This window comes from Oncorhynchus tshawytscha, linkage group LG12 (assembly GCF_018296145.1).
Source record: "Oncorhynchus tshawytscha isolate Ot180627B linkage group LG12, Otsh_v2.0, whole genome shotgun sequence".
Classification (NCBI taxonomy): domain Eukaryota; kingdom Metazoa; phylum Chordata; class Actinopteri; order Salmoniformes; family Salmonidae; genus Oncorhynchus; species Oncorhynchus tshawytscha.
This window is the reverse complement of record NC_056440.1, coordinates 17,983,675-17,998,975: the sequence shown is the minus strand read 5'-3', so window position 1 is coordinate 17,998,975 and position 15,301 is coordinate 17,983,675. Positions and strand designations below refer to the sequence as shown.

The 15,301-nt window shown below is 40.7% G+C and overlaps 1 protein-coding gene across 1 annotated transcript in view; it reads left to right on the top strand.

The window, feature by feature from the left end:
* The window catches only part of LOC112262641 (protein patched homolog 1-like), a 152,568-nt gene that overhangs the window by 57,938 nt on the left and 79,329 nt on the right, over positions 1 to 15,301 (top strand). Inside the window, 2 exon segments of the mRNA XM_042331416.1 lie at positions 2,690 to 2,891; positions 3,024 to 3,145. Coding sequence (XP_042187350.1) covers positions 2,690 to 2,891; positions 3,024 to 3,145 — 324 coding nt within the window.

Below are 15,301 nucleotides of genomic sequence, written 5' to 3'. Positions count from 1 at the left end.
ACACATCACTCATTATACACATCACTCATTATACACATCACTCATTATAAACATCACTCATTACACACATCACTCATTATACACATCGCTCATTATACACATCACTCATTACACACATCACTCATTATAAACATCACACATTATACACATCACTAATTACACACATCACTCATTATACACATCACACATTACTCATTATAAACATCACTCATTATACACATCACTCATTATACACATAACACATGATACACATCATACATTTTACATATCACACATTATACACATCATACGTTATACACATTATACATATCATACATTATACACATTATACACATCATGCATTATACATATCACACATTATACATATCACTCATTATTCATATCATACATTATACACATCATACATTATACACATCACATCACACATTATTATCACACATTATACACGCTACACATTATACACATTATACATTATACACATCATACATTCTACATATCATACTTTATACACATCACTCATTATACACATCACACATTATACACATCATACATTATACACATCACACATTATACACATAACACATTATACACATCACACATTATACACATCACACATTATACACATCATACATTATACATATCACACATTATACACATTATACATATCATGCATTATACACATTATACATATCACACATTATACACATCACTCATTATTCATATGGTACATTATACACATCATACATTATACACATCACATCACACATTATACACATCACACATTATACACATAATACATTATACCCATCCTACATTCTACATATCATACTTTATACACATCACATCACACATTATACACATCATACATTATACACATCACTCATTATACACATCACTCATTATTCATATCATACATTATACACATCATACATCATACATTATACACATCACTATTATACACATCACTCATTACACACATCACTCATTATACACATCACTCATTATACACATCACTCATTATACACATGACACATGATACACATCATACATTTTACACATCACATCACACATTATACACATCACACATTATACACATCACACATTATACACATCATACATTATACACATCATACATTCTACATATCATACTTTATACACATCACTCATTATACACATCACCCATTATACACATCATACATTATACACATCGCACATTATACACATCACTCATTATACACATCATTATACACATCATACATTATACACATCATACATTCTACATATCATACTTTATACACATCACACATTATACACATCATACATTATACACACCATACATTCTACATATCATACTTTATACACATCACACCACATATTCTACACATCACTCATTATACACATCACACATTACACATCACTCATTATACACATCACTCATTATACACATCACTCATTATAAACATCACTCATTATACACATCACTCATTATACACATCACTCATTACACACATCGCTCATTATAAACATCACTCATTATACACATCACTCATTATACACATCACTCATTATACACATCACTCATTACACACATCACTCATTATAAATATCACACATTATACACATTACTCATTATAAACATCACTCATTATACACATCACTCATTATACACATAACACATGATACACATCATACATTTTACATATCACACTATACATATCACTCATTATACACCTCACTCATTATACACATCACTCATTACACACATCACTCATTATACACATCATACATTATACACATCACACATTATACACATCACACATTATACACATCATACATTATACACATCATACATTCTACATATCATACTTTATACACATCACATCACACATTATACACATCATACATTATACACATCACTCATTATACACATCACACATTATACACATCATACATTCTACATAACATACTTTGTACACATCACATCACGCATTATACACACCACACATTCTACACACCATACATTCTACATATCCTACTGTATACACATCACACCACACATTCTACACATCACACATTATACACACCACACATTTGACACACCACACATTCTACACATCATACATTCTACACATCATACAGTATACACATCACATCACACATTATGCACATCATATGCTGTACACATCATACATTATACACATTTCATCACACATTATACACATCACACATTATATACATCATACATTATACACACCCTACATTATCCACATCGTTCATTATGCACATCACACATTATACACATCATACATTATACACATCACACATTATACACATCAAACATTATACACTTCACACTTTATAAACATCATACATTATACACATCATACATTATCCACATCACACATTGTGCACATCACATATTATACACATCACACATTATAAACATCATGCATTATCCACATCACACATTTTACACATCGCATCACACACCAAATCCAGCACACAGATCACATCACTGCCTATAGCTCTGGAAACTACGATTTACAAATGTTGCTCCCTGGAGTGCTGGGTTCTGGAGTGTTGAGTTCTGGAGTGTTGAGTTCTGGAGTTTTTGTTTCTGGAGTGTTGGTTTGATGTTGGAGATTGTGGATTTCTGTGATTTGGAGTTGTGTCTACCCACCACTCCTAGTGGCATATCACACCCTCTGCAGTGGACCAACTTTGACCCCAAGGAGTTCCTGACAGGGCTTCGGGCTCTGAAGGTCCAGGTAGACAGCTGGGAGGTGATGCTGGAGAAGGCTGACGTGGGACATGGCTACATGGACCGGCCCTGTCTCAACCCCCAAGACCCCGACTGTCCCCTCACTGCCCCCAACAAGAACACCACCAAGGTACACACACACACGCATGATGCAGAAACACACACACACATGCGCACACACATCCATGTATATGCTGTTTGTACACATGCATGCACACACCCATACAGACACAGACCCATTGAATATGTTGTTGTGTTGTAGCCCTTTGACTTGGCTCGCATCCTGACTGGCGGCTGCCATGGCCTCTCCAGGAAGTACATGCACTGGCAGGAAGAGCTGATTGTAGGGGGGACCACCAAGAACGGCACCGGACCACTACTCAGGTAGGAAAGAGAGAGATAGAGAGAGAGGGCCTACAGCAGAGAGGGCCTACATCAGCACCTAGATCTTCTGCCCAGATTCTGTCAGACCTTGGCCCTGCCAGTCTATCTCAGTAAGACACAAATAATGGTGTTTTTGGTCACAGTTCCAGGAATGGCTGAAGAATTGCAACCTTTGCCTAGAACTAACGCTGCAGACAGCAATACTGGGTGATTTGAAAAGCCATAGTCAATCAATCAATAATATAATAATTATTTTAGCAAAAACGTTTATTTTTAATTTACAATCTGTAGAAGCTATGAGAATAGAAAGGTTCAATCCGTTTGTGAAGCATCACAGCACAGTTGAACAATATATGGCAAATAGAAATCCAAAATGGCTGATGTTGAGAGATAAATGGGAGAGGTTGAATGGAGCTGAAGGGTGGGACTAATAACAAGATAAAACATGGAAAACATACAAGGTCTGTAAAATGTATATATGTTCAGAACTTTTGTGAAATAGCACAGTTACAAATAGAAATCAAACTGGATGGACATCAGAAATAGAGGAAGGACTAAAAACAAACAAAAAATAACTATTGGAAAATAGACTGTGAATGTAAAATGTGTATATGATGTATAAATTGAAGGTAAAAGCAGAAGTGTTTATTAGTTTACTCCAATTGGGGGATCGGCGGAAGGGTTTGCGGAGAATAATAATAAAGGTATATTCTTTTAAAAAGTATGTATGTCTATATAGGTATGTGTATGTATATATGTGTATATGTATGCATGTGTGTATGGATATATATATATTTACCCCCAAAATATATGGGGGATTGGAAATGATGCAGACAATTACATTGATGGAACCAATATTATTTCCGCAATATTTAGCTGATCCACCAAACAAAAAATAATAATAATGTTGTTCCAAAATTCCATCTAGACACCGTTTCCCTAGAGCACACAAAAAACGACACGTACCTCGGCCTAAACATCAGCGTCATAGGTAACTTCCACAAAGCTGTGAACGATCTGAGAGACAAGGCAAGAAGGGCCTTCTACGCTGTCAAAAGGAACATAAAATTCAACATCTGTGCCCCTGATGGTTAGAAGAGATTGATAAAAGCACAGTTCTCTCAAACAAATGATCACACCTGTTCCCTCACACTGAACACTGGGCCCCAAAAATGAATGGCTGACACACACACACACACACACACACACACACACACACACACACACACACACACACACACACACACAGCCTACCGCTTAAAACACACACTAAGACTCAGTTGGCCAGGCTACATACTGTACCTGTATAGATAAACAAAGTACACTCCAAGTAACATTAAGTGTGCATCCAAAATGGCACAACATTCCCTATATTGTGCCCTATTGTTTCTGGTGAAAGTTGTTCACTACATTGGGAATAGAATGCTATTTGGGACAAATGATTAGTGTAGGCCAGAATGCACAGTAAGCACTTTCTGCCTGGCATGGTTTGGAGAGAACTGATCTATAGAGATTTGTTTGTGATTTAACAAATTCCCTGGAGATTTTCTAATTAAAGTGCAGTTTAAAGTAGGCAGGCAATAGTTATCTTTAACTCTAAACACACATATACACACACACACATGCACACCCACACAAACTCACTCAGACTCACACATATACGTGCACAAATACACAAGCACACACACACACACACACACACACAGTGTGTATTTCTTTGTTTTTGTGGTTGTATTTTTGCTTGGTTGGCAGGGACTGATCATTAGAGATGTGGGTGTGTTGATGTGCATTCGTGTGTGTGTGAGTCTGAGTGAGCGTGTGTGTTTGTGTGTGTTATTTAGCTGCCCAAGGGGATTTTTAGGTGGGCCGCGGGCATGGCAGGCATGGCATTTTTGCTGCTGCTTACAGCGCTTTTAGCTGCCTGGAATTGCGTCTCTGTAACTGCCCAGAGTGGCACTACCCACGATGCATACTGCCTACATCACCTTTACTAGCTGCTGCCACTTTTATTACCCACAAAGATTAAGGCTAATGTCAGTCCAGGATCTCTGGAACATAAAAATAATAATAATATCTGCCCAGGATCTCTGTAACATAATAATATCTTCCCAGGATCTCTGTAACATAATAATAATAATAATATCTGCCCAGGATCTCTGTAACATAATAATATCTGCCCAGGATCTCTGTAACATAATAATTATTTTATTTTATTGCACCTTTATTTAACCAGGTAGGCTAGTTGAGAACAAGTTCTCATTTGCAACTGCGACCTGGCCAAGATAAAGCGTAGCAGTGTGAACAGACAACACAGAGTTACACATGGAGTAAACAATTAACAGGTCAATAACACAGTAGAAAAAAAAGAGAGTCTATATACATTGTGTGCAAAAGGCATGAGGAGGTAAGCGAATAAATACAATTTTGCAGATTAACACTGGAGTGATAAATGATCAGATGGTCATGTACAGGTAGAGATATTGGTGTGCAAAAGAGCAGAAAAGTAAATAAATATAAACAGTATGGGGATGAGCTAGGTAAAATTGGGTGGGCTATTTACCGATAGACTATGTACAGCTGCAGCGATCGGTTAGCTGCTCAGATAGCAAATGTTTGAAGTTGGTGAGGGAGATAAAAGTCTCCAACTTCATCGATTTTTGCAATTCGTTCCAGTCACAGGCAGCAGAGAACTGGAACGAAAGGCGGCCAAATGAGCTGTTGGCTTTAGGGATGATCAGTGAGATACACATGCTGGAGCGTGTGCTACGGGTGGGTGTTGCCATCGTGACCAGTGAACTGAGATAAGGCGGAGCTTTACCTAGCATGGACTTGTAGATGACCTGGAGCCAGTGGATCTGGCGATGAATATGTAGCGAGGGACAGCCGACTAGAGCATACAGGTCGCAGTGGTGGGTGGTATAAGGTGCTTTAGTAACAAAACGGATGGCACTGTGATAAACTGCATCCAGTTTGCTGAGTAGAGTATTGGAAGCTATTTTGTAGATGACATCGCCGAAGTCGAGGATCGGTAGGATAGTCAGTTTTACTAGGGTAAGTTTGGCTGCGTGAGTGAAGGAGGCTTTGTTGCGAAATACAAAGCCGACTCTAGATTTGATTTTAGATTGGAGATGTTTGATATGAGTCTGGAAGGAGAGTTTACAGTCTAGCCAGACACCTAGGTACTTATAGATGTCCACATATTCTAGGTCGGAACCATCCAGGGTGGTGATGCTAGTTGGGAGTGCCGGTGCAGGCAGCGATCGGCTGAAAAGCATGCATTTGGTTTTACTAGCGTTTAAGAGCAGTTGGAGGCCACGGAAGGAGTGTTGTATGGCATTGAAGCTCGTCTGGAGGTTAGATAGCACAGTGTCCAAGGACGGGCCGGAAGTATACAGAATGGTGTCGTCTGCGTAGAGGTGGATCAGGGAATCGCCCGCAGCAAGGGCAACATCATTGATATATACAGAGAAAAGAGTCGGCCCGAGAATTGAACCCTGTGGCACCCCCATAGAGACTGCCAGAGGACCGGACAGCATGCCCTCCGATTTGACACACTGAAAAGTAGTTGGTGAACCAGGCAAGGCAGTCATCAGAAAAACTGAGGCTACTGAGTCTGCCGATAAGAATATGGTGATTGACAGAGTTGAAAGCCTTGGCAAGGTTGATGAAGACGGCTGTACAGTACTGTCTTTTATCGATGGCGGTTATGATATCGTTTAGTACCTTGAGCGTGGCTGAGGTGCACCTGTGACCGGCTCGGAAACCAGATTGCACAGCGGAGAAAGTACGGTGGGATTCGAGATGGTCAGTGACCTGTTTGTTGACTTGGCTTTCGAAGACCTTAGATAGGCAGGGCAGGATGGATATAGGTCTGTAACAGTTTGGGTCTAGGGTGTCTCCCCCTTTGAAGAGGGGGATGACCGCGGCAGCTTTCCAATCCTTAGGGATCTCAGACGATATGAAAGAGAGGTTGAACAGGCTGGTAATAGGGGTTGCGACAATGGCGGCGGATACAGTGCCTTGCGAAAGTATTCGGCCCCCTTGAACTTAGCGACCTTTTGCCACATTTCAGGCTTCAAACATAAAGATATAAAACTTTATTTTTTTGTGAAGAATCAACAACAAGTGGGACACAATCATGAAGTGGAACGACATTTATTGGATATTTCAAACTTTTTTAACAAATCAAAAACTGAAAAATTGGGCGTGCAAAATTATTCAGCCCCTTTACTTTCAGTGCAGCAAACTCTCTCCAGAAGTTCAGTGAGGATCTCTGAATGATCCAATGCTGACCTAAATGACTAATGATGATAAATACAATCCACCTGTGTGTAATCAAGTCTCCGTATAAATGCACCTGCACTGTGATAGTCTCAGACGTCCGTTAAAAGCGCAGAGAGCATCATGACGAACAAGGAACACACCAGGCAGGTCCGAGATACTGTTGTGAAGAAGTTTAAAGCCGGATTTGGATACAAAAAGATTTCCCAAGCTTTAAACATCCCAAGGAGCACTGTGCAAGCGATAATATTGAAATGGAAGGAGTATCAGACCACTGCAAATCTACCAAGACCTGGCCGTCCCTCTAAACTTTCAGCTCATACAAGGAGAAGACTGATCAGAGATGCAGCCAAGAGGCCCATGATCACTCTGGATGAACTGCAGAGATCTACAGCTGAGGTGGGAGACTCTGTCCATAGGACAACAATCAGTCATATATTGCACAAATCTGGCCTTTATGGAAGAGTGGCAAGAAGAAAGCCATTTCTTAAAGATATACATAAAAAGTGTCATTTAAAGTTTGCCACAAGCCACCTGGGAGACACACCAAACATGTGGTAGAAGGTGCTCTGCTCAGATGAAACCAAAATGTAACTTTTTGGCAACAATGCAAAATGTTATGTTTGGCGTAAAAGCAACACAGTTCATCACCCTGAACACACCATCCCCACTGTCAAACATGGTGGTGGCAGCATCATGGTTTGGGCCTGCTTTTCTTCAGCAGGGACAGAGAAGATGGAGCCAAATACAGGACCATTCTGGAAGAAAACCTGGTGGAGTCTGCAAAAGACCTGAGACTGGGACGGAGATTTGTCTTCCAACAAGACAATGATCCAAAACATAAAGCAAAATCTACAATGGAATGGTTCAAAAATAAACATATCCAGGTGTTAGAATGGCCAAGTCAAAGTCCAGACCTGAATCCAATCGAGAATCTGTGGAAAGAACTGAAAACTGCTGTTCACAAATGCTCTCCATCCAACCTCACTGAGCTCGAGCTGTTTTGCAAGGAGGAATGGGAAAAGATTTCAGTCTCTCGATGTGCAAAACTGATAGAGACATACCCCAAGCGACTTACAGCTGTAATCGCAGCAAAAGGTGGCGCTACAAAGTATTAACTTAAGGGGGCTGAATAATTTTGCACGCCCAATTTTTCAGTTTTTGATTTGTTAAAAAAGTTTGAAATATCCAATAAATGTCGTTCCACTTCATGATTGTGTCCCACTTGTTGTTTATTCTTCACAAAAAAATACAGTTTTATATCTTTATGCTTGAAGCCTGAAATGTGGCAAAAGGTCGCAAAGTTCAAGGGGGCCGAATACTTTCGCAAGGCACTGTAGTTTCAGAAATAGAGGGTCCAGATTGTCAAGCTCAGCTGATTTGTATGGGTCCAGGTTTCGCAGCTCTTTCAGAACATCTGCTATCTGGATTTGGGTAAAGGAGAACCTGGAGAGGCTTGGGCGAGTAGCTGCGGGGGGGGCGGAGCTGTTGGCCGAGGTTGGAGTAGCCAGGAGGAAGGCATGGCCAGCCGTTGAGAAATACTGCATAGAGCAGCTCTGGCTGCTCTATGCAGACTGACAGCTCTGGCTGCTCCATGCAGACTGGCAGCTCCATGCAGACTGGCAGCTCTGGCTGCTCTATGCAGACTGGCAGCTCTATGCAGACTGGCAACTCTGGCTGCTCCATGCAACCTGGCAGCTCTGGCTGCTCCATGCAGACTGACAGCTCTGGCTGCTCCATGCAGACTGGCAGCTCTGGCTGCTCCATGCAGACTGGCAGCTCTGGCTGCTCCATGCAGACTGACAGCTCTGGCTGCTCCATGCAGACTGACAGCTCTGGCTGCTCCATGCAAACTGGCAGCTCAGGCTGCGCTGAACAGGCAGGAGACTCCGGCAGCGCTGGAGAGAAGGAAGTCTCTGGCTGCGCTAAACGGGCGGGAGACTCCGGCAGCGCAGGAGAGGAGAAAGGCTCAGACAGCGCTGAACAGGCGGGAGACTCCGGCAGCGCTGGAGAGGCGAGGCGCACTCTAGGCCTGATGCGTGGTGCTGGCACTGGTGGAACTGGATAGAGAACACGCACAGGAAGCCTGGTGCGGGGAGCTGCCACCGGAGGACTGGTGTGTAGAGGTGGCTCTGGATAGACCGGACCGTGCAGGCGCAATGGAGCTCTTGAGCACCAAGCCTGCCCAACCTTACCTGGCTCGATGCCCACTCTAGCCCGGCCAATACGAAGAGCTGGTATGAACCGCACCGGGCTATGCACCCGCACTAGAGACACTGTGCGCTCCATAGCATAACACGGTGCCTGCCCGGTCTCTCTAGCCCCCCGGTAAGCACAGGGAGTTTGCGCAGGTCTCCTACCTGGCATAGCCATACTCCCTGTGAGCCACCCCCCAAGAAATTTTTGGGGCCGACTCTCAGGCTTCCATCCGCGTCGCCGTGCTGCCTCCTCATACCAGCGCCTCTCTGCTTTCGCCGCCTCCAGTTCTTCCTTGGGGCGGCGATATTCTCCAGGCTGAGCCCAGGGTCCTTTACCGTCCAGTTCCTCCTCCCATGTCCATTTCTCCAGGTGGTGCAACCTCTCCCACTGCAGCTGCTGCTGCTCCTGCTGCTGTTGCCTGTTACCACGCCACTTGGTCCGGGTGTGGTGGGTGATTCTGTAACGGCTCTCTTCTATCTCCTCCTCTGACGAAGAGGTAGAACAAGGATCGGACCAAAATGCAGCGTGATGTTGATTCATGATATATTTTAATGAAGGAAAACCTATACATACAGAAACTACAAAACTAACGAAATGAAATAATGAAAACCGAAACAGCCTATCTGGTGAAACACAAAACACTAAGACAGGAACAATCACCCACGAAAACACAGTGAAACCCAGTCAGCCCAGGATCTCTGTAACATAATAATAATAATAATAATGTCAGTCCAGGATCTCTGTAACATAATAATAATAATAATTATATCAGCCCAGTGACTATAACATAATAATAATAATAATATCAGCCCAGGGTCTATAACATAATAATAATAATAATATCAGCCCAGTGACTATAACATAATAATAATAATAATAATATCAGCCCAGTGACTATAACATAATAATAATAATAATATCAGCCCAGGGTCTATAACATAATAATAATAATAATATCAGCCCAGGGTCTCTGTAACATAATAATAATAATAATAATATCAGCCCAGGGTCTATAACATAATAATAATAATAATAATAATAATAATAATAATAATAATAATATCAACCCAGGGTCTCTGTAACATAATAATAATAATAATATCAGCCCAGGGTCTATGACATAATAATAATAATAATAATAATATCAGCCCAGGGTCTCTGTAACATAATAATAATAATAATATCAGCCCAGGGTCTATAACATAATAATAATAATAATATCAGCCCAGTGACTATAACATAATAATAATAATAATAATATCAGCCCAGTGACTATAACATAATAATAATAATAATATCAGCCCAGGGTCTATAACATAATAATAATAATAATATCAGCCCAGGGTCTCTGTAACATAATAATAATAATAATAATATCAGCCCAGGGTCTATAACATAATAATAATAATAATAATAATATCAGCCCAGGGTCTCTGTAACATAATAATAATAATAATATCAGCCCAGGGTCTATGACATAATAATAATACTAATAATATCAGCCCAGGGTCTCTGTAACATAATAATAATAATAATATCAGCCCAGGGTCTATGACATAATAATAATAATAATATCAGCCCAGGGTCTCTGTAACATAATAATAATAATAATATCAGCCCAGGGTCTATGACATAATAATAATAATATCAGCCCAGGGTCTCTGTAACATAATAATAATAATAATATCAGCCAGGGTCTATGACATAATAATAATAATAATATCAGCCCAGGGTCTCTGTAACATAATAATAATAATAATAATATCAGCCCAGGGTCTCTGTAACATAATAATAATAATAATATCAGCCCAGGGTCTATGACATAATAATAATAATAATAATAATAATATCAGCCCAGGGTCTCTGTAACATAATAATAATAATAATATCAGCCCAGGGTCTCTGTAACATAATAATAATAATAATAATATCAGCCCAGGGTCTATGACATAATAATAATATCAGCCCAGGGTCTCTGTAACATAATAATAATAATAATAATATCAGCCCAGGGTCTATGACATAATAATAATAATAATAATAATAATATCAGCCCAGGGTCTCTGTAACATAATAATAATAATATCAGCCCAGGGTCTATGACATAATAATAATAATAATAATATCAGCCCAGGGTCTCTGTAACATAATAATAATAATAATAATAATATCAGCCCAGGGTCTATGACATAATAATAATAATAATAATATCAGCCCAGGGTCTCTGTAACATAATAATAATAATAATATCAGCCCAGGGTCTCTGTAACATAATAATAATAATAATATCAGCCCAGGGTCTCTGTAACATAATAATAATAATAATATCAGCCCAGGGTCTCTGTAACATAATAATAATAATAATATCAGCCCAGGGTCTCTGTAACATAATAATAATAATAATATCAGCCCAGGGTCTATGACATAATAATAATAATAATATCAGCCCAGGGTCTCTGTAACATAATAATAATAATAATATCAGCCCAGGGTCTCTGTAACATAATAATAATAATAATAATATCAGCCCAGGGTCTCTGTAACATAATAATAATAATAATATCAGCCCAGGGTCTCTGTAACATAATAATAATAATAATAATATCAGCCCAGTGACTATAACATAATAATAATAATAATATCAGCCCAGGGTCTATGACATAATAATAATAATAATAATATCAGCCCATGGTCTCTGTAACATAATAATTATAATAATATCAGCCCAGGTTCTATAACATAATAATAATAATAAAAGACACTCCAGCAAACTGGTGATGTATAGATCTTAAACCAATGACATCCATCAGGGTTTGTATAGGAGCATATGTTTATTTATTTATTTTACCTTTATTTATCTAGGCAAGTCAGTTAAGAACAAATTCTTATTTTCAATGACAGCTTAGGAACAGTGGGTTAAGTGCCTTATTCAGGGGCAGAACTACAGATTTTTACCTTGTCTGCTTGGGGATTTGATCTTTCGGTTACTAGTCTAACACTCTAACCACTAGGCTACCTGCTGCCCCAGAGGGAGGCTATATGTCCCCCTCTGCCCTCACTGACTGCTACATTATATCATGAAAATTTTGCTGTGGACTGTGGAGTGCAGGGGTTCCCAAACCTTTTGGGCCCACGACCCTGTTTTGATGTCTGAAATTCCCTGGACCCCCAACCATGTGAGTTTTTCTGTTGTAGTTAACAGCCAATGTTGACTTTTTTATTTGGGGCTATGACAGTCAACTGCAAATTAGTCTGACATAATGTATCTTATCTCACCACCACTAATGACATGGGTGTGCTGCATGTCGTGTCAGAGCATCTCATAGTCAGGGGGCGTGGTCAACAGTGTGCGTCTCAACGCTGATTTCAAATCCAACCTGGATCGATATTTGGTTTTAATTCAGACGAGAGCACTGAATCCAGCTTCACATAGATATTAACTGGCAATGGTACCATTCGTTTTAGGGTGCTTTCATGACAAATGGGAAAAATATAAGGTCAAATCATGACGTCAGTGATCTTCAGGTCTGAAAGTCGGAGCTCTAGAAAGAGGTCCGAGTTCCTGAGTTGGAATTCCGAGTTGGATGAATATTCAAAACGATTTCCCTCAGTCGGCGCTCATTTTTTACCGAGTTTCCAGTTGTCTTGAACACGTTGAAGATGGAAGTGGGGAGACTTCCCAGTTCCCAGTTGTTTTGAACACTGCATTAATGGTCAGAGGGAGACGGCAGGGTATTTCCCTTTGAGTCAGGAACCAAAACTCCTCCGTAGTGACCCGTGAATGCGTTATCTGCAGCATTTGTTCACATGACAGCTCGATCAGCTGTTCGATTTCACTTACCGGCATGTCAACAGTCAAATGGATTGGGAAGTAGGTCCCAAAGTATTGGAGGTGAGCAGTCACTTTCTGATTCTTTATTCTGTTGGAAACACGCACAGCCGAGGAAACGGGGCTTGGGTCACTTTTGAAAGACTCTCTCTCCAATAATAATAATTTCCTCTGAATGGACTGATTCTGTCACACATCTGTAGAATGATTTTGTATTTCCCTGCATGCTTGTGTTCAGTTCGTTCAGTTTCCCAAATATGACAGTTACATAAGCAGTGAGACACATTTTCTTTTCATTACATAGAAAGTCAACCAAGTTGGTAATTTTACATCCGTTGTGAATGACAACAGTTCCTCTTTCCAACACCCCCCTTGATAACCACCAAGCCTCGGAGTGAAATAAAACATCGTCATGCTCTGATCCCATATCGCCACGTAGTTTTGTGTACAGGCGAGTGTGCAGTTGTTGCGGTTTGATGTAGTTAACAATCAGTATATCTCCGAGTTCTGTGCTCAGCTCTTTTTCTGCCAATTGCTCTCGGTGTATCATACAATGTGTCCATATGGCAGAGGGAAACTCATTCATAAATAGAGTGCAGAGACCTGCCCGGCATCCCACCATAGTTGGAGCCCCATCTGTGCAAAAGTCTGATATTCACTCACATGGAATCTGTTTTTCGTCAGTATGGCCACGCAGCACACTGAACATCCCCTGTGCCGTTTCATGCTCAGGAATCGTGAGACAAAACAATATGTCTTCAAGAATAGCATCCCCCAACATGTATAGCAAACAAAAGTCAATGCATGGGCATCTCTGCATCTCACAGCTAACGTCCATTTGGAGAGCATAAGCTGGGGAGTTTGAGTCGTTCAGTCAGAGTTTACTCTTGATTGCTAGCAATAGCATAAATTCTTTGTTTCACAGTGTTATCTGACAAAGACATTGATGTGAGTTTCTGTGCTTCTACCTCCCCAAACATTCTTTTCACAATGTCAATTGCAGCCGGTAATATCAAAGTCTCTGCAATAGTGTGTGGCTTCATAGCGGTACAGGCCTAGCCATTCACCATGGGAATGATTCAAGTGCAACTGTCAAGAGTGGCCTTTTCCCATGATCTAATGGTGCTATAAAGTATGTGGACAACCCTTCAAATGAATGGATTCGATTATTTCAGCCACACCCGTTGCTGACAGGTGTATAAAATCGAGGACAGAGCCATCCATACAATCTCCATAGACAATCATTGGCAGTAGAATGGCATTACTGGAGAGCTCAGTGACTTTCAACGTGTCAGCGTCATAGGAATCCACCTTTCCAACTAGTCAGTTCGTAAAATTTCTGCCCTGCTGAAGCTGCCCCAGTTGACTGTAAGTGCTCTTATTGTGAAGTGGAAAAGTTTAGGGGCAACAACGGCTCAGCAGGCGAAGTGGTAGGCCACATAAGCTCACAGAACGGGACAGCCAAGTGCTGAAGCTCGTAGCGTGTATAAATCGTCCTTCCTCGGTTGGAACATTCACTGCCTAGTTTCAAACTGCCTCTGGAAGCAACGTCAGCACAAGAACTATTGGTCGGGAGCTTCATGGCATGGGTTTCCATGGCCGAGCAGCCGCACACATGCCTAAGATCACCATGCGCAATGCCAAGTATCGGCTGGAGTGGTGTAAAGTTTAACACCATTGGACTTTGGAGCAGTGGAAATGCATTCTCTGGAGTGATGAATCACCTTTCACCATCTGGCAGTCCGAATGACGAATCCGAGATTTGGAAGATGCCAGGAGAACGCTACCTGCCCCAATGTATAGTGCACACTGTAAAGTTTGGTGGAGGAGGAATAATAATTGTTCAT